Source organism: Quercus suber, unplaced genomic scaffold (assembly GCF_002906115.3).
Source record: "Quercus suber isolate HL8 unplaced genomic scaffold, Cork oak 2.0 scaffold_324, whole genome shotgun sequence".
In the NCBI taxonomy this organism is placed as follows: domain Eukaryota; kingdom Viridiplantae; phylum Streptophyta; class Magnoliopsida; order Fagales; family Fagaceae; genus Quercus; species Quercus suber.
In genome coordinates, this window is record NW_027069777.1 from 53,589 (window position 1) to 73,757 (window position 20,169).

A 20,169-nucleotide genomic window follows, 5' to 3' on the forward strand; every position below is an offset into this window, starting at 1 on the left:
CCACTTGATATAGGTATTAGGTCATTGTCACTCACTCACTCTCTTCCAGTGCGAGCCAGGTAATGCAGTCGCCGACCCACGGGGATTTTTTTTTCTTAGAAAAACAGTGCCATGCAAAGCATTTTTTATTTTACTAGTTTAAAAAAACAAACAAAAAAATGCTTTACAAATCAGTCTTATTTTCATGAACATTTAAATAAATCTCCGAAAGACACTTAGGTTAGCTCCTAGGAATCTAATAAGCTTTCTCTCCTTATATTTAGAAAGCTGTTCTCTTGTGTCTCCCTCACAAATTAAAGCTACAAGCATTTGAGCTAAAGACACACACACATATACACACACTCATTCACATGGACTCCCAACATGGAAATTATCAAACAGTTTCTATTACAAAGACTGTGCCTGTGTATCCAAAACTTTTACACCCTCAAAAAGTTTTGAACCTCTCAAACTTGGACAGGCAGTGTCCAATTCTTATGTACTTGGTTTTCTTTTATAACCCATCTCATGCTAACAAAACTCTGTCACTTAATTCTGTGTTTAGCAGCTTGAAATCTGGGTTGGAGGAGACCTTGTCGGTTTGGTACCCGGCAGCGGGTAGACTTTGCCCGAACCGAAACGATGGAAAGCTCGACCTCTGGTGCAACAATAATGGTGCAGTTCTAGTTGAGGCAGTGACCCAAGTTAAGATCTCACAGCTTGGAGACCTCTCTCAGTACAATGACTTTTTGGAGAAATTGGTGTACAAGCCTGTTTTTGATGGAAACTTCTCTACTATGCCTCTGGTTGTTGCTCAGGTGAGATTTCCTCTTGAAGCCCTTAAAACAAATTAGTCATTTCTGTGGTTTTCCCAAACCTTACTTATGAAGTTCGTTACAAAATTATCAATGGCCCTAAACCTTTCATTAATTAGGGTTTTTTTTTTTTTTTTTGGTCTCTTGGGAAATTAAATTGTAACATATAGTATCGATATTTGTCCATAAATTTATACCCAAAAAGCTTCCACATCCAGCAACTGTGATAACAGTTTTCTCGAAAAAAGAAGAGATTTGATTATATTGGTCACACACAGGGTGGTAGCTACATGTATTTCCATGCCCTTTGGGAACATGCTTCCTTCACACTGGACAACAAAGGTGACACAACAACTTGTTCAAAATTTCTTAAGATAAAATTGTAACAATTATTGAGAAAACCAGCATATAAATTATATGAAATATTACTGATTACATATCATCACTAACTTGTTTTTGAGCACTGATGGTAAGATCCACAATCGAAAACAGTGAAAAGGTGAGTCAAAAGTGAAAACAAGAACCTGGTTTTCTTTTCCCTGGATAAATATCAAGAACCTGGTTTTGAAGTGATAGATAGGGTTTTGTTTTCTTTTTCTTTTTCTTTTTGGTGGGTAATCTTAAGTAGTAAAGTGGTGTTGGTGTTGGCGTAGGTTACAAAGTTTGGTTGTGGAGGTTATTCAATAGGTTTCGGTGCAAGCCACTCGTTGTTTGATGGACCAGCCACCTATGATTTCTTGTGCGCATGGGCTTCTAATTCCGCTATAATGAAAGCAAAGGGAGGTCTTGAGCAGCAGCAAAAACCAGTGCATGAGCGAGGAACACTGTTGGCTAATTGTAGAGCTCCAAACATGGCTACTAGGTTATCCAAAAACCCAGGTTCAGTGACAAGGGCTGCAGCCATAGATCATCTATATCAGCTGATAATGCAAGCTACTACTCATAATCAAAATCTCTCCGACATGGGGAGCTCCAATCAGAAGAGTTACCTTTGTAGGACCTTTCATCTAAGTGGTGCAATGATAGAAAGCTTGAAGAGGAAAGTCTTGGGTCAAAGAGGAGGTAGCTTTACTTGCTCATCCTTTGATGTGGTTGCAGCTCACCTTTGGAAGGTAAAATTTTCAACTCGCTAAAAACTTTTCCACCCTCTTTGTTTTTTTATGAATAAACTAAAAAAAAGATTAAATTTTATAAGAATATAGTGTAAAATCTATGTTTTACCATTCTAATCTCAATATGCCACATCATCTTATTACATATTTAAGAATAAATACAATCACACACAATCAATTCTAATACCTATATATAAATCCAACAAAATTGGAAATTTATTGAGATGTTATTAGGTGGGGTTAAATGTATTGAATTTTAAGTAAAATGTTAACGTGACAATCACTTATTGAATGGTGTAAACATGAGTTTTACACCCCATCCTTATAAAATTTAATCTCAACTAAAAAAAAAGGTGTTTTTTTCCCAACTAAAATTTAGTTTCTGTAGTAATGATAAGACTATGCTTTTAGACTATTTGAGTAGATTTAGTTGTAGATCTTCAACCTAGTTATCAGACAAAATATAGCGCAATCATTAATATTTGGAACTAATTTACTTAAGATCCTCAATTTTTTTTTTTTTTAAGTATATTGTTGAGAGTTTTGTAGTTTAGCAATCTTGTTTAGTCTCTATTATTACTACGAAAACCTTGTAAAAAAAAACCCAATGATTAAATCCTCTAATAGCTTATTGTAACAATTGAATTAAAGAAAAAAGAAATAGAATTCTATAAGAAAAAGAATTAAGTTAAAAAAAGATTTTACATTAGACTTGAAAAGTACAAATAAAAAAGTGTCCAGAGAGGAGTGTGAAAAAACAACCATTAATGCTACAAAATATAGATTTCACAAATTTTTTCATAATTTGTGAATGTTATAGATTGTAATTTGTATTACATCACTTTCATATGGACTATGAAAATGTTTGTAATTTGTAATTTATGACGTAAACCCATGAAGATAGAAAATTTTTGTTGGTCCTATGCAAACATGTGCGAAAACCTAGTTGTGAGTCGTGACAAAAATTGACCTGTGTGTGTTTGTGTGTAAATCTTGATTATTTTTACAAATCCCCAATATTCCTAGATCTCAATATGTTATGATGCAGTATCAAAGGTCTGACGAGGACAACTTGACAAATTTTCAGTGCTAATGAGATTTATCGAGATAAGTCATTTGTAATGATATGCTCGATCAGAATTCTAATGATTTAGGTTCAGACAAGACAAGTATATAGAGCAGAAACAAGTTGTTTTAGCAGTTTTAGAAGTATATATAATATCTAATGCGTCCCATTTGTAATCACCAAAAGTGAGATAAAATCTTACAGGATTGGCATCTTGTCCTTTCTCATGTGTGAAAAGTTCATAGTTAGATAATTACAACTCAGGATCAACCGTGATAAAGGTTTGAGCTAATAATATAATGAGTTTTGGAGTTTTATGATCACCTAACGATGTAAATGTAAAAAATTCACAACTTTCTTCTTAAGATGGCTAAGTTGTATTTGATATAATACTTTTCATGAGGCTATCATTAATTAATTCCACTTTTATTATACATCAATTATAAATTTATAACATGCAATCTTCATGGTTATTAAAAAAAATTGTGATATTTCGTCCTTAGACTTGTTGTATACATTGTTTATTAACATATCAAATTTCACAATTGTTGTAGTGGTAAATTGAGATTAGTGTATAATAAAATGATGTCAGTGGTGATTTTATTTAGTGATGTTCACTAATAAAAATTTGTCACCTCCACAAGCTGTGAACAAAAATTGTAAAATTTGTGGTGGTTTTTTTTTTCGTTGGTAAAAAGGAAATTTTGTTGCAGTTTGTAACATTACTGGTTTATTTATGCTTACTTGGATACACTGTATACAAGACAATAATGTAGAATTAACAACCTATACATGAATTTTGAATATTGATTGCCAATTCAGGCAAGGACCAGGGCTTTAGGAGTGAGGAAAGAAACCATGGTGTGCTTGCAATTTGCTGTGGACACAAGGAACAAAATGGTGCCGCCTCTACCAAATGGTTTCAGTGGCAATGCTTATGTGCTTGCCTCTGTTGCGTTGACAGCAGGAGCATTGGAGGAACAAAGCCATGAAACCATAGTTGAGAAAATAAGAGAAGCTAAGAATTCCATAAGCAATGACTACGTGAATGCATATGTTGATGCACTTGAAGGACCACAGGGTTCTCTCCCTCCTCTGAAGGAGCTAACCATAGTTTCTGATTGGACCCGAATGCCATTCCACAAGATCTCACTCTTACATGGAGAAGCAGCTTATGCATCTCCATTGGTTTCTCCAATCCCACAGGTTGCATTCTTCATACAGAATCCTAATGATAACAGGGGCATTGACGTGAGGATTGGTTTGCTTTCAAAGATCCTCGATCCCTTCTCTCACTACTTCCTCAATGGAGTGCAATAAAATCAAACTGTGATCTCTCCCCATCCTTTTTTATTTTTTTTTTGGTCTTATTTTAGTTGGTGGAGAGGTTTAAGTGGTCTGCCAAAAGGGCTAATAGAAAAGTGATTATATATAGTATCACTGTTATGATTGTGACTTGTCTTGCTGAGTTGTTCAAGAACTAATATTCCTATACATAATATAGATGAAATGTCGTTTGGTAAAGACACAATATGGAGCCAAATAAAGTTGAATGCACTTTTCTTTTTTAGAACAATGTTCTATTTTTTTAATGTGGGTCCTTTAATCTCGGAGTAATCTTAATTATTATACATTTAAGGAAAGCAAGTGTTAGTGTAATCAAGTAACATCAATTACTCTATCATGCATGGACAACGATGCATTTCTGTACTACAAATTAAACAAGCCTTATTCATAAATCATAACAATGCTCAATCAACAAGAAAATCCGAACCTAATCTTATCAAGTAAATCTATTATAAAGGCAAAAGTGGACGTGTTGATAGATGTGTCATGAATTATGCAACAAGAAAATCATCAAGGACAATGTTTAGAATCCAAGTCCTTCTGTCTCTAGTAGTTGGCTGTTTCACATGCATGTCCCAAGGGAATAAGGGTCGCATCCAAAGTCTCCTTCGATCAGTTTCAACTTATCTTGTTCCTGCATTACCAAAATCATGTCATTGAATGTCCAATAACAATACAAAATATAGTGACAACAATGCAATCATGCCTGTTTTAATTCTTCAATGCAAAGATAATGTGAATGCCAAAACAAGGTATTCGTCAAGTTAACCAAAAGGTTGCTAGTAAGGCAAAAAAAGATCTGGGTATTATGCAGACAGATTATTAGTCAGTTAATTATTTACTACTATTTTATTAAGGTGATAATGCAAGGAGATAATGACATTCATTAAAATCCAACATATTAAATTTATAACTTATAAGATCTGCCCCGATTTGAAAAAATTACAGTGGAATGATTGCACCATTTTACAGGCATGTTCAAGGAAATTAAAATAGCTATCACAAGACATGATGTACCAAACATCCCTCATAACATGAGAAAGGAAGCAGAGACAAAAAAGAAATAAGAACAAATCAGTGAAAACTCATCCATTTAACAAGACGAGTGTCTTCAGATGAGATTAGAGACCCACCACCCCCACCACCTCTCTATTATTATTACAATGGTGGCCAAGATGTTGACAGCTAAATATCTTTTCAGTAGACTCACTGTAATGGGTATATGTGTCAACCTGAAGAAGTTATAGGGGGGGGGGGACCTTATATGCGTTTAGTGGACTGTGTAATTGCATTATTTGTTGGCATGCAAGGGATTCCAAAAGAACCAGGAAACATACACTGAGACAATGCCCCAAGAGATGACTTGAAGTAACAACAAAGACAAGAAGTTCAAGAAATAATCCCTGTTGCAACCTACCTGGCTGTCTCTCATAAAAGTGAAGTAAGGCTGTGAGAGGTGTAATTTATCCTAGATCAAACAAACGACTTTTTTATCCTATGTTGGATAACCTGCTCTATTTCTTTTCTAATTTATTGGAAAGCTATAGATCTGGAACCCACGAGCTCACCTACAACCCATTTTGTTGGTGATGAATTTAGATGGTTTGCCATTTCACTCTATCAATAACCGTATCAACCATTTTATGAATAACTATGAACGATTTTTTTTTTAAAGAAAAAATGCATTGACAGACAAGTACTAGTAGCCTTGAGTTTGAAACTAATCTCCTTCAAGGAATTAACTTTTCTCCAATTTTGAAAATGAAAAATTGTTCACACAAGCATAAATTAATGATTATTTGGTGACCATGAAATAGACATGCCATCTACAACTTAAATAGCCTAAAGACAAATTTGAGAACAGTATCAGACAATTAGATTGAAAAGAAATCACTTGTTCTATTTGCAACATATACACACTGAGACGCACAATGTATAGCTTTTACTTTTTTCCATCATTTTACATATCATTTGCTTCAAAGATGAATTAGGATGACATTGCTTGTATATTCATATCAAGGCCTTATGAATATTTGTATCACCTACTCAGACACAGAATAATATAAAAAAGATATTTGCAAGTCAAATGAATTTTATAGCCAAAAACAGCTTCTTTTTTATTATATAGGGTAAGAAAAACAAAGGTGCAATATATCAAATGCTGCCTGATCTTTCAAATGTAAAGATTCTATTGAAATATTATTTATTTATTTTTTTGGTAAGTTAAGATTCTATTTCAATCCTAATCTATTTCTTGGCGGTCCAAATGAGCAAATAGGACAATCTTGTGTAAGCATTCAGCCAGGGTGTAAGTTCTTGGATGGGTCAATTATCAATCCAGTGAAGCAGTATAATTCCTAATTACGATTTCCAATTATATAAGGTGCTGATACACAAAAACAAACAAACATATATGTGGTAAGTAAATTGGGGCAAGGGGCTGGTGGGACTCAAACCTAGTGCCCAGACACCACAAGAGGTGCTGGAACCACTGGAATATCCATCTAATAAGGTGCTGATATACACAAACATTCAATGATCATCAATATGGACCAATACATATGCACAAACACATAATGGGCTTAAGAACACTAATACATAATGCGCATGGGCTATGTATGGAACAGAATATAACAAATTTTCGGACTGAGGCCACATTTGGAAGGAAGGAATAGACAAGGTAATAGAATAACTATTCCGAAGGAAAAGTTTTTGCTGTTTGGCTGTGTTTTCCTTACAGAGAATAACTATTTCTTAAAAAAAATACCTAAAAGGGTCATCTCCCACCAAAGAAAGAAAAATCAGTTGCTCCCCTCTGGATACACAGATACTTTCTCTCCCTCCCTCTCTCTCTCTCTCATCTGTTTTATGCTATTGATATGTAAAAGATTCCTTATAATTTCATTTTCTAGTTTTTCAATGAATATGTTGATTTCAATTATTATTATTATTATTTTAAATCTAGCTTAGTTCTACCAAGTTCACTAAAAGTATTACAGTCTTTCAGAACCTCTTATATATATACATATATATATATATATACACGTATAGACACACACTATAGTTGGATTAATTTTTTTTAGAAACATTTTTTTAATTAAGAACTTATTTTATATGATATCATGGTATTCAAGCAAGTGAAACTTTAACGTTCATGGAAGATATTATCATTTCTTTTTCCTTAGTAATATTTATGACTTAATGAAGATATTAATTATTAAACAAAGGAAAATATCATTAATTATAAAATTATTCAATTAATGTCCGACCTTAATACGATGACAAGTGTCTTCCACCAAAAGCAACAGGTCATGAGTTTGAGTCCAGGAATTAACCTCTCAAAAAAAAAAAGGGCGGGGGGGTGGTTAAGATTGCCTACCGATCACCTCTCTTAGACCTTGCAAAAAAGTGAGAGTTTTTGTGCACTTCGTGCGACCTTTTTCATTTTTTTTATCATAAATTTATACAATTTATATACATAATAATACTAAGCTAGACCCACAAAATGTGTAAATATAATTTTATAAATAAAGTTATTTTAGGAAATTTGATTGAAATATGATTTAATTCTACAATCTTATCATGCTATATTAAATTTTGAAATACAGATTCAAGATTCTATTACCATATTGTCACTTAACAAATAGTAATAATTACTTCATTCTAGCTTCTTGTATCTTTTGTAATGTAGATTTCTATTTTCATGTAATCACTATTATAGTGGTACTAAATGAGCCCAAAATCATTTAGTGTCACTTGTTCATAAAATCTACTAAGAAAACACCATATCACCAACTCAACCTGAACCGGTTAAGTTTATTAGCATGCTATCAGGAAGTCAACTGAAGTTGGAATTAGTCCATAAACCACCCTAGTATTACAACATATACAAGTCCAAGAAAAACATTCAAACTGCACTTCCCTAACAAGTAAATCTTATTCTCTTAATACAATTTTCTTCTTTTGCAAATGCACCTATTGCTGTCCATTTGGGTAACAGCCAGTCCTTGCTCAGTTATGCCAATAGTCTAGGCCTGAAAGAATGGTCCAATATGAAATAACCAAAAAGTGACACATACCAATCTATGGCCAGCATCTAACATGTGCATGTGCACACACACATCGCACGTGTGCACACAATGATTTGAATCAGCAAAATTTACTTTTACGTTCAAATTGATAAAGAACATTACTACATTTAAAGATCAGACTGAATAACACGAACATGCAAATAAATTGGCTATAGATACAACTTGGGGTTAAAATTGAAAAGAAGCGACAACAAACTAACTACAGGGAAAAACTTAGGTACATTTCATTAGGCATTTTACCTTAGGTTATCCAATTGAATTCAACCACATCGTTGTATTGTCCAATGCAGCAAAAAGAATGTTATTTTTTCCAAGAACAATTAAATTCAACCATGTGATTTCATTGATAATTAGTTAACATAACCAAATTGTTGAATTTAAATGAAGAACCAGTTCATTCAAGAGCTACTAACAAAGACTCAATTTCATGGGTAGAAACTGGGAACCTTGATCTGGTTGAGTAAGCACCTCATGCATTGATTCTTCTCTAAAAAATGAGTAATGCAGCTAACATTTAGTACACCTCATCACATTGAGGGGTCAGGGGAGTGAGCCCCCAAATTGAAAGTCAACTAAATTTCAAATATCTCTCTCTCAAGCCCTAACATACTTCGTAAGTTAGTGACTAAGAAAAACCCTCTTCAATAAAGATTCAAATCATTCCATCGTAGAAATAATGCCAGATAAAAGATGCCCATTTATCTACCACCTACTCTCCCCAACCAAGACATTAATTCATTAAGTAAACCATCATATGCAGTTTACTTGTGCAGCATAATTAAATTTGGGCACCAATATATATATATAATATAGGCTAACATGAGTGTCCAAAGCTCTTCGAATACCCAACGATTCCCCTGGGTGTGTCATGTGTGTAGTCCCCATCCCAAACACCAACTAATTACAAAGTGAATTCCCTTGAGAGTGACCCAAGCAAGATACTGGTTATAAGAGCAACCACATCAGTCCTTCCAAAATGCAAAAAGGTGTGAATTTTACACATTTTAACCAAAAAAACACTCACATCAATGGGTGAAAAATTGTGTATATTTACAAAAATGCTACAGTAACTATGCATATATGCACGGTTTCTGTAGTTTTGCAAATAATATTTTACTATTTTTTCTCTCTCTCCTTCACCTCACTCTCTCTTTTTCTCTCTGGTGCTTCCACTCTCACCTCTCTCTCTCTTTTTATCTCTGGTCCCTCACTCTCACCTCATTGATCTCAGAAGCAAGCTTGCCACCGCCGACCGCTGCCGAAGCAAGCTCACTTGCTGATCAGTTTTGGGATTTTCTGTTTGATCAGTGGGTTTTGGGGTTTTGATCTTTTTAATTCTTTGTTTGATCAATTTTGGGATTTTCTGTTTGATTAGTTGGTTTTGGGGTTTTGATCCTGTTTTATTCTTTGTTTGATCAGTGGGTGATGGTGGCTGATGATGGTGCTTGATGATGTTGGCTGATGCTGGTGCTTGATGATGGTGGGTTGATGATGGTCGCTGGGTGGGTTGATGGTGGGTGTGGATTGATCGTTGATGGTGGCTTGGGTTGTGATGGGTCTGTGAGAGGGTTCTAAAGAGAAGTGTGAAAATGAATATTTTATTAACTAAATGTGTAGAATAGACAAATTGATGTAGGTGTTTTGTAAAAATGGGTGTGTAAAATAGAAAAAGTGGGTTATTTTTGCAAAATTTACAAAATTTTTACATCCATTGATGCGAATGCTCTAAGTATTGAACCCAAGACCTCATGGATCTCATAAGGCCTTAAGAACCACTAAACCGAATATTGACTAATAGTAAAAATATTTCATCATTAAAGAGGGCAGGGACCCAAACAAGCAAAGTAACTTTGTAATTGCAAATAACTGAAATCAAATAATGCAACTAAAAAATTCCAATCTATAGTAAGAAATTGGATGGTCAAATCTATTTTGTAAAATTAACAAAAGTTCCACTGGGATCTGCAGGTGTACCATTTTCTGTTCAGAATTTTATTTTATTCATTGAGTTTTTTCAACAGTTTAATATTGTATTCAGTATTTATTAAATGCTGAACTGCGTGTAGAGTAGAATCTATGCCAGTCTGAAAATAAATTACAATCACTTTAAGTGTGGTTTAGTAAGTGAACACATGTCATCTTATTGTTGGTTGTTTGTAGCCAAACTTTGTCCTATGAACAATCAAAATACAAGTACATAAAAAGTTGTTTGTCTAAAATTGTATTGTGCTTTTCTCCATAATATTCCACTGGCCAAATAATTTCATCAGATGGGACTAGCATCCATGAAGTCCTAAACTGCTTAAGAATGATTGGGGAGACTCAATCATATGATGATGAGATTAATAATTCATTATTTGCTAACGCACTTCTTTTTACAACCGTATCACTCAATTTGCTACTCCTTCTGTCCCCAATTAAGTGAAACATTTGAAATAGCATGATTATTAATGAAAATGATAAAGATATAGTGATCTTAAAATGTCCTTTGCTTTATATTAGAGGTGGCATGATTTTTAATAAGAATCTTGTTTGTTTCTTGAAAAAAGACAAGGGTGACATGTGAAATAGAACTTCTACTTGGGAAAGTCTCATTTATATTGGGGCAGCCCAAAAAGGAAGTAAATCACTTGGTGTGGGATGGAAGGAGAACATGCAAGTTTGATGGTGAGATCCAGAACCTAGTTATCTTAAGTGGTTTAAGAATGCACAGCTGACAAACAATGATAAAAAGTACAGAAAAATGTGTCATAGGTCCAGTACCAAATAGGCAAACAAATCAAATCATGCTATGCTAAGTTCTCTTACAATTTTTCCACTGGTACTCCCAAAATAATTTCATCAGAGAGAACTAACTTCCAATTAGTTCTCTGATTAGCATAAAAAAAACAAGTACACTAAAAAGGGGGGGGGGGGGGGGACACTAAAAAGGCTATCTCTAGTTATATATTCTTTCATTTAATGTTTGATTTCTTAAATAGTATGTGAAAATCATGCATGGTCAAGATTTTACAGCGATAATATTAAAGAAGACATCTCTGTTTGCAAAAATAAAGCAAGATTATATGATATTACCTGTTTTGCCATTGCACTCACTATGTCTTCCAATGAGCCAAAATTACCAGAAATAAAACTTCCCTGAGGCTTCCTTTGGTCCATGAAAAGCCCTTGCTTCAACTTCAGCGATGTCTCCATTGTAGATTTATTAACCTCATTATGATTCATATATAACGGATCAATAAAATTTGATTGTTCCATCGAATTGAAATCCATGTTTGTGTGAAAGATTGTGTTCTTTGGCCCCAAATGCTGACCCAGTGGACCCACAGTGCCATTAACAGGGATCATAGAGTTTATTGAGCTACACATAACATTTGAGTGATAAGAACCATCCTGATCATGGTCATCCCACCTTTGAGCTAGGGCGTTATTACTTACTTGGCCAGCATTACTGCTGATCAGATTTGTTCGGCATTGTACGTCTGCCCTTAGATCCTGTGATTGAGTGGAAATTGAAGAAACAGAAGAAACATTACATGGATCACACCCAATTTGCAAGGCCATTGTGGACATATTGTCCCTCAAGTTACTAGGCTGCATAGTAGCCTGTTTAAAAGTGTCATTTAATGAAAAAGAATTTGACTGGATCCCAGATGACTGAGCAGTTGACCAGTTGTCATTCAATCTTCTGTGATCGGGCAAGGGTGAAGATAATCCCGAATTTAAAGAGGCAAATGAAACAGAAGAGTGATTTCCAAATACTTTGCCAGTTTGAGCTCCTTGAGGGGCTCCTTCTAACATCAAGGTGTTGTTTGTAACACCAAGAAGAGGATTGCTGGAGCTACCAATGGTCATTCTTGCATCTGGAAGGCCACTGGAAATGGGGAAAACTGTTGTATTATCAACAGCAGTGGAGAGCTCTCTGACACGCGTAACACTTTTATTATGTTGTAGTTGATCAAGTTGTAGTGACATTGGCACTCCTTGAAGTACACTCCCATTATGGTTTCCAGGAATTATGACCTGCTGGAAGTTAACCTGATCAATGGTGGAGCTGCCTGAGTTTTGTGAATGACCCAGTTGAGTCATTCCTGAAGAAGGAAGGCTGTGAATACCCAGACCAGCAGATGTGCTCAATCTACCAAGCATCCCACTAGGTGGGAAGGATCTGAAAGCAGTGTTATGAAACTGCCCAGATCCATTCAAGGTTTGAAAATTTCCAGCTCCATTCAGAGAACTCATTTGCAAAAAGGAAGCATCTGTACCACCTAAGGCTGCCACCATATTAGCTTGCTGGTTTGCCACACAGCTGATTCTTTTAAGGTAAAGCCGGTATTTCTGCAATCATAAAGCAGAATAGTAAGCTTCCTGGGATCAAAAAGTTTAGATCATATTAAACCGAGAAAAAGAAAAAGCAGAATCTATGCCTGGAGATGGCTTGCCACATTTTCTCTTGTAAGCTTTTCAACATTCATCAAATCTAGAATCTTTTTAGGTACAGCCTCTGCATCCAAAGCAATATTAAATAAAAATAATAAAAAAAATAAAAAGAAAAACTACATGGCTGAAATATTAACATTGGAAAAAAGTCTCACAGATTCAATATGTGCCTAATAAATAAATGTAGAGTGGTTGTGAAGAACCTACTGTCAATGCCCAACTGATTAACAGCTGCAACAAACTTGCGATGCAGATCCACAGACCAAACAACCCGAGGCTTCTTTTGATTTGAGGGGTCATCATTATCAGGCCCATTTTCATCATGCTCCTCAAACTCCTCTTCATCCTGATCCTTCCGTTTTTTATTGAGCTTCCCATTCTGATCCAAAAGTGTCCCAGCTGACCCTGGTCCTCCTTCAACACTCCCAGAATGAAGCTTCTCTTGATTGCCACAATTATTCCTGTCTTTTGAATCAAACTTCTTTCTCCTGATTACATGTTGCCAGATATTCTTCAGCTCCTCAATTCGAACAGGTTTCAGTAAATAATCACAAGCTCCATGGGTAATTCCCTTCATCACAAGCTTGGTATCGCCATTTATGGACAACACTACAAATTTAAAGATTTTATAACTAAAATTAAAGCCTGATAAAGTAACTGCATGCTGCAGAGGATGCCACAATCCAACCACAAGCTCTAGAGATTTTTAAATTTATCCATTTAAAATCCATTGTAAAATTTAAAATTATCCTTTTTCTTCTTCTCTGGAAATCAAACTAATATACTCCATATAATTGAAGAGTCTGAGATGGAAAAAATAAATATCTTACAAAAGTTAGTATTATAAATAAACTTGCTATTTAATCTACAACACATTTTTGCTTTCAGTAATTTAATCTTCACTGAAGAATGCCAATATACAAAAGATCATGTAGTGTTCCTCGCTTACTTATGACAGGTAAGTCCATCTCAAGCCCCACAAGCTCAAGCAATTTAAAACCATCCATGTCTGGCATTTGAACATCACTGATAACCAGGTCAAACTGGTCCTTGTTTTCTCTCAACAAATTCAATGCCTTGATTGCTTGATTAGTTGTCGTAACTGCAAAAACCGGAACTCATAATGTTATCATGCCAATTTTCTAAAAGTAAATACATTTCATATTTCCAAAAGCTACAAAGAACCGAATGGATCGACCAACCCATAGTCCAACCAAGAACATAGTTCAAAAATATGACAGTACTCAGACAAATCACAAAAAAAAGAATAAGATTAGAACAGTAATGAAACCCATTTGCTGAATATTTACTAGAAAAAAGAAAAAAAAATATTTGAACAAAAATGATAACTCATTCTATAATTACATGAAGTCGACCAGTACAAAAGGAAAAACTGATTTCGAATCTTGTTTAGAACTTATAAGAAATTCATGACCCATATAGACCTTAAAAGTTAAGACCTTACATACGAATGCAGAGTATTAGAAATAGAGAGAGGAGTGAGAGAAACAGTACAAGTGTGTGAAGTCCAAACTATTTCCAAATGTCCAAATTAAGAACAAATCTTATGAAAAGGCAGAAATCTAAGAACCCATTTCCATATGCAAAGAAACACAATCAAACATATGTCCCTGCATGTAATCTAGTCAACAAATCATACAGATTCAATATACTATCAAATAGCAACTAAAAAATTCAAAATATTCAATAACAAAGCACAAATCCAGAAACCCATATCCAAAAACTGAAAAAAGGAAGCAAACCATGGTATTGGCATCGACGAAGCAGCTTCTCTAAAAGGAAAAGGCAAGTGGGGTCATCGTCAACAGCGAGCACACGCATTCCAATTGGGAACTGGTCTCTGGGGTCATCTATTTCAGCCTCAACGGTCATTTTGTTGAAGCAGAGAAGAATAGCCAAACTCAGATAGCAAAGAACAATGAAAGAGAACACACACAAAAAATATGGTAAAGAGTCTTTCAAGTTTCAAGAATATAATAATAGTCTGGACTCTGGTCTGAACAAACCAGAATCCAACAAAAAAAAACGATTTGCAAAGATTATGGAATACTCTAGTATACAGTACAAATTTCCAAAGAGAGAAAGAGAGTCTAGAAGAAGTGGGTGTGCGTGAACGGAACCAAGAGAGAGAGAGAGAGAGAGAGAGAGAAGGAATCTAAAACAGAACAGCGTCTGTGAAAACTGAGAGAAAGCAAATATGGAGAATGAGATTCAATCATTCATGTAAAGTCCTAACTGAAATAAATAAAATAAATAAATATATAAACAATGAGAGAGAGAGAGAGAACAGAGAGTTTGTAGGCTTCACGACCCCATGTTTTTGGTTTTTTTGAGTTTACTTGTGTTTAAGGTACAAAAGTAGTAGAATGAATGGAACCAACATGGCAAGTGCAACACCTCTCAATTCTCAGCACAGTCACACACACGTTTAGGCAAAATCACCATTCAAGATTTCGATTGCGCGTAACTCACGCGCCCACGGACGCTGGAACGGTGCGTAACTAGCCTTCTCTTCTTCAACTTTGGGTTTTCTTTTTCGTTTTTGTTTTTGTTTTCGTTTTTGTTTTTGTTTTTTGTCAAATGTATTCATTTTTTGGTGTATTACTTTTCAGTCGTACATGACATAATTGCGATTGGTGTTGCTTTCACAAATGCAGAAGTTGATAATTTACAATATTTTTCATTCTCTCTCATGTGTATTATTCTTTTGCAATCAAAGGGAGAAATTATTATTATTATTTATTCTTTTTTGAATCAGCCAATGCCTTATATTATCAGCAAACTCTATAAGCTACTAATTTTTTTTCCTAACGTGTTTGGGTGAGATCTTATTTCTATTTGCTCAATTTGCTTGAAAAATAAGTTGGATAAAAAAAACTATTAAAATATAGGCCTCTCACTTAGAAATAAAGAAAAAAAAGACATTTTTTATTAGCGGATAAAATATCTTGTCTACCTGTCTTCAATGAAAAATTTTTAATTAACACCCAAATATTTAATAAATAAAATATTATACTCTTTTCAAGTGTTCAACATTTTATTAATATATTTTACTATGTTTGGTGTAGTTTAAGAGTGTAATTTTTTTTTTTTTAAATTTTCCAAAAAATTTACTCTTTCTTTCTCTCTCTATTAAATTTAAAAGTAGAATTAATAGTTTTCAAGATAAATTCATTACTGAAATCTATTATAGAATAATTGAAGTCCAACATTAACAAAAGAAACAGTGACATCTAAAATATGATATTTATTTCTGATACTAATTGCTTCGATATTTTTAGAATTAAAAGTTTTAAAATATGTTTTATAAATATATGAAAATAGTCTAATTAATGTATTAAATTATACAAAAATGTTGAATTCATTTTTCTAATTTATGTGTAACTTATAAAATATTATGTAACAATATATTTTACATTTGCTTTTGACCTCAAAAATGTATTGAGTCGGTCCTAAACTATGCCATATAACCATATTTTTGCTGACTATGAATTTGAGTGACATGAAAGAAACTATTTGAAGTTGAATTGAAGGATTCAATAGGAACGACACTATTTAAAATTTACAAGCTTTAAAGCTTTTTATTTTATATTTAAAATACTTTACACGGGAAAATTTTTCATAGGAACGTGACAATATTTTGCATGAAAGGCATTTAACATATCAATAGGTTAATATTTCATGATTTTGTGCATGATCATGGTAGTATTAGTACAAAGAAACCAATTAAATCGAGGCTAAAGTTGTTATAAAAACAAATATCAAATTGATGGACTTTTACCAAAAAAGAAAAAAAAGTGTTCAACAAGTACCACCATTAGGATATTGGAAGAAACTAATACCTCTTCATAAAATGCCCCATTTTAAATTATTGCCTTAGTAAATTGTTGGCATAGTGCACAAAATCTGTTAAGCCGGAATTGAATGCAAGTAAAATATTCTCAATAAAATTAGATCTTTATTTATTTATTTTTGGTTTGGGGGTTAGTATCATTGTTCAATTCAAGAAATTAAATTCATTGTAAAGTTTTTTAGATTCTTGAAAAAACAGTTAATGAGTGTTTTGACTCACCTTTATCTTAAAACTAAGGATTTGAGATCTTATAAGTTTGAGGTGGATCAGTAACTGTGTGGCTATGACAAGTTTTAAACCCAAACCCTCTTAAACTAGGAGTTTGTGCATATCTCATTATTAATTTATAAAATATCTCATTAGTAATTTTTTTTTAAAAAAGTTTATATAACAAAATTATGTAAATGTAATTTGTCTCTTTCTCTCTTACTGTATTGTTTAGATTAAGATTTAAAAAAAAAAAAATCTACTAATTTGTAATTTTAATATTTTAAATGTCCATTTGACTCGACTTAAAACAAGCGGGATGGATTAAGAATGAGGGTGAAATTATTAAAATTTAATAGGGATTGATATATATATATATATGTGTGTGTGTGTGTGTTAAAAATATTTTAAGGATTTGTATTTGTAAAGATTTTTTCCACAAAACCACCGGTTGCTATGAATTTTCCAATTTTTCACCATTAAATGAAACACACCACCTAATCCTTCTCATACGTTTTAATGTTTCAAAGCCTTGTGCTCATAATTTAACTTTTAATTGAATAGAATTGTACTGTATTGGTTTTTTTTTTTTTTTTTCTTTTTTTTTGGTTATGGAGTAGTTTGTGACTTTGTGTGGATAAAAATTTATGATTTAGAGGGTTTCTTAATATGAAGTCAACTCATACATTATTTTTTAAGATTTTATATAATAAATCATAATGTATTAGCCACTTCACACACGTCACACGCATTTAGAGACTTTCTCTTTCAAAATGACACAAGATAATAATAATAATAATAATAATAATAATAATAGAGCAAAATTTGCAATACGAATAGAAGATAATTGAAGAAAATTATAGATACCCAACAATAAGGGAAATATGACTAATATTGATTTGTTACAAACAATTACACTCTTAAAAGTTACAAAATATATATATATATATATTTTTTTTTTACAAGATAGAAATTCTACTCTAACCTAATTTAAGTGTATATGGATGTAAAGCTTCTTTCTAGATATTTAAACTCCGGCCCTTACCCTCCCCCACACCTCACAAGCGCTTATTCTTGTAGAGAGATATTGTGCTAATTTTAAGGAAAATGTGGTGTGGTATCATTTTAAGATATTTAAAAAAAATTAAAAAATTATTAACCTTACTTTTTGTTTTTACTTAAGCTCTAGTTAATGGGTGTCATCATTTATTATTTATAGTTTTTTTTTTTAAGGGTCTATTATTTATAGTTAAGAATAATGTACTTACATGTTATTTCTTATTTGGGAAAAGTATATACCGACTGGCTTATCATAAAACACAAACTTACATGTTATTTCTTATTTGGGAAAAGTATATATATACCAACTAGCTTATCATAAAACACAAAATTTGCCAAGTTTGGAACATAGGACTAAACCTTATGTGTATTATTTTATGTGTAAATTGTTAAGCATTTATTAAAATAATATTCTAAAAAAGCATTTATTAAAATGAAAGGTAATTAAGTTGTGATGACTTGTTGTGATTGGTCAAACCATTGATGAAAATAATATCCAAATACCAAAGTGTTACATAATTTAACGGGTTTACATATAACAAAACAAGACAATTGTGGTTAAGTTTATAACTCAGTTAGTACTTTTTAGTGTTTCTTGCGAAAATATCTGGAGTTCAAAAGTTCATAATCTTTTCTAAAAAAATTTGTGCTTTTAGTGGAAACAATAAGATGATTTTATGTGTTTTTTCCTTCTTATGTCTTGTTAATATTTATGTTAAATGCATATTAGGTGTGATTTTGACTCAAAGACATATTCCAATTATATATATATATATATATAGATAAATGATGTGGATTAAATTTTATCATGAGGACCACCTCTCAATACGAACTAATAAGGTTTTGATTTTGTTTTTCTTTGAAAATTTATCGCAAGTGAATGCAGGCACTTTTAACTTCTTTGAAATGTCAAATTTGTCCAAGCCTAATGGTCCAGCCATATATTCCATAATAAGGTGGAGTAGCAAAGTTCACCGACATATAATATATTCGAATATAAATTTCATTCACTACAATAATGTCACCGAGAATTAGAAAAATGAGAATGCCCACGTTTAGTGCAAAAATAAAAATTCAACTATAAAAGGAGTTTTCTCAAAAAAAAAAAAAAAACTCTAAAAGGAGTTAAAAGTTTGAAGCAGTTTTTTTTTTGGCAAATTCGTTGTAATCTTAGCTGTTTTCAGTGGTCAATGGACCTTTGTTGTGTAGAGAAGTCTTTACGAAGCACCAAAGTCTAAAGAGAGGTCCTTTTCAAAATGATTCTTGGAAAATTACTTCTATATTTGAAAATGAAATACCATCAAACATATTTTTAGCATTTCTTTTTCTTTGGTTTATAGGTCGGCTTTTTAGGAATGTAGTTTACATATATTCTTCCTAGTTTTTGATAGCATAATAAAGCTGATTTCATTTCGGCTATCACAAGAATAAAAAAGGGTTCGTTGTTTTGTTGGATTCATTGCAGACAGAGCACGCTTACGCGTGCTTCACTAAATAACTATTGGTTCTTTGCTAACTTTTTCTCTCTTTTAACACATTCCTTTTCAGTCTTTTGTGACTTTTTAAGGGTTAAATTGCCTTTATCAGCCTCTAATAATAATAATAAAACCCGAAGAGGCACACACAGCCCCAATAAAGAGAGGATATTGAAAACCCACATTTTAATAAGGTATACTTATATATGGATAATAATCAGCAATATAAATAACAATATCTTCGATTATGGGAAAAGAGAAAGAACAAGTGTAAGAAACAATCATACATTATTGTCTTTGCATCTATCCTTTTTGTTCATTCCTAATCCTGGAAGTAAATTTTATGTCGAACTGCCATTCTTGGTTTTGGTCAGATCAGATTTATCTAAGTTAGAAACACTTTTGCATAAAAAGACAAATATAAAAACAAAAGCACATTGGGATTTCCATAAACTTTCAAAAGAATACCAATTTATTTATTTTGCTTTTGGAGTTCACGTTGAGCTATGTATGACCATTGACTAGCTGCAAGGGTAAAAGCAAAAAATATATATATTATTAACGTTCCCTAATTTTTAAGGGAATAAAGAAAAGAAAAGCGGAATCATCTTATCCATGTATAGGTGGCAATTTGATTTTTTTTTTTTTAATTATGAAATGTGCATTTGAAGTAGTATTTTTTAGTTATTTTATTTGTTTCTTTG

General features: G+C 32.9%; 2 protein-coding genes across 2 annotated transcripts; one reads left to right on the forward strand and one right to left on the reverse strand.

Annotated features, from left to right (window-relative positions):
• The first annotated feature begins 210 nt into the window (after window positions 1-210).
• Window positions 211-4,521, forward strand: LOC111995736 (brassinosteroid-related acyltransferase 1). Its single transcript, XM_024027666.2, has 3 exons — window positions 211-797; window positions 1,448-1,906; window positions 3,795-4,521. Exons 1-3 carry the CDS (start codon window positions 351-353, stop codon window positions 4,290-4,292), a joined length of 1,404 nt encoding a protein of 467 aa, XP_023883434.1. The 5' UTR covers window positions 211-350; the 3' UTR covers window positions 4,293-4,521.
• Window positions 4,522-4,683: 162 nt separating this feature from the next.
• Window positions 4,684-15,291, reverse strand: LOC111995737 (two-component response regulator ARR12). Its single transcript, XM_024027667.2, has 6 exons — window positions 14,614-15,291; window positions 13,800-13,952; window positions 13,058-13,459; window positions 12,838-12,914; window positions 11,486-12,748; window positions 4,684-4,953 (listed from the first exon to the last, which is right to left on the reverse strand). The coding sequence occupies exons 1-6, from the start codon at window positions 14,741-14,743 to the stop codon at window positions 4,882-4,884; spliced, it is 2,097 nt and encodes a 698-aa protein (XP_023883435.1). The 5' UTR covers window positions 14,744-15,291; the 3' UTR covers window positions 4,684-4,881.
• Between the last annotated feature and the right edge of the window lie 4,878 nt (window positions 15,292-20,169).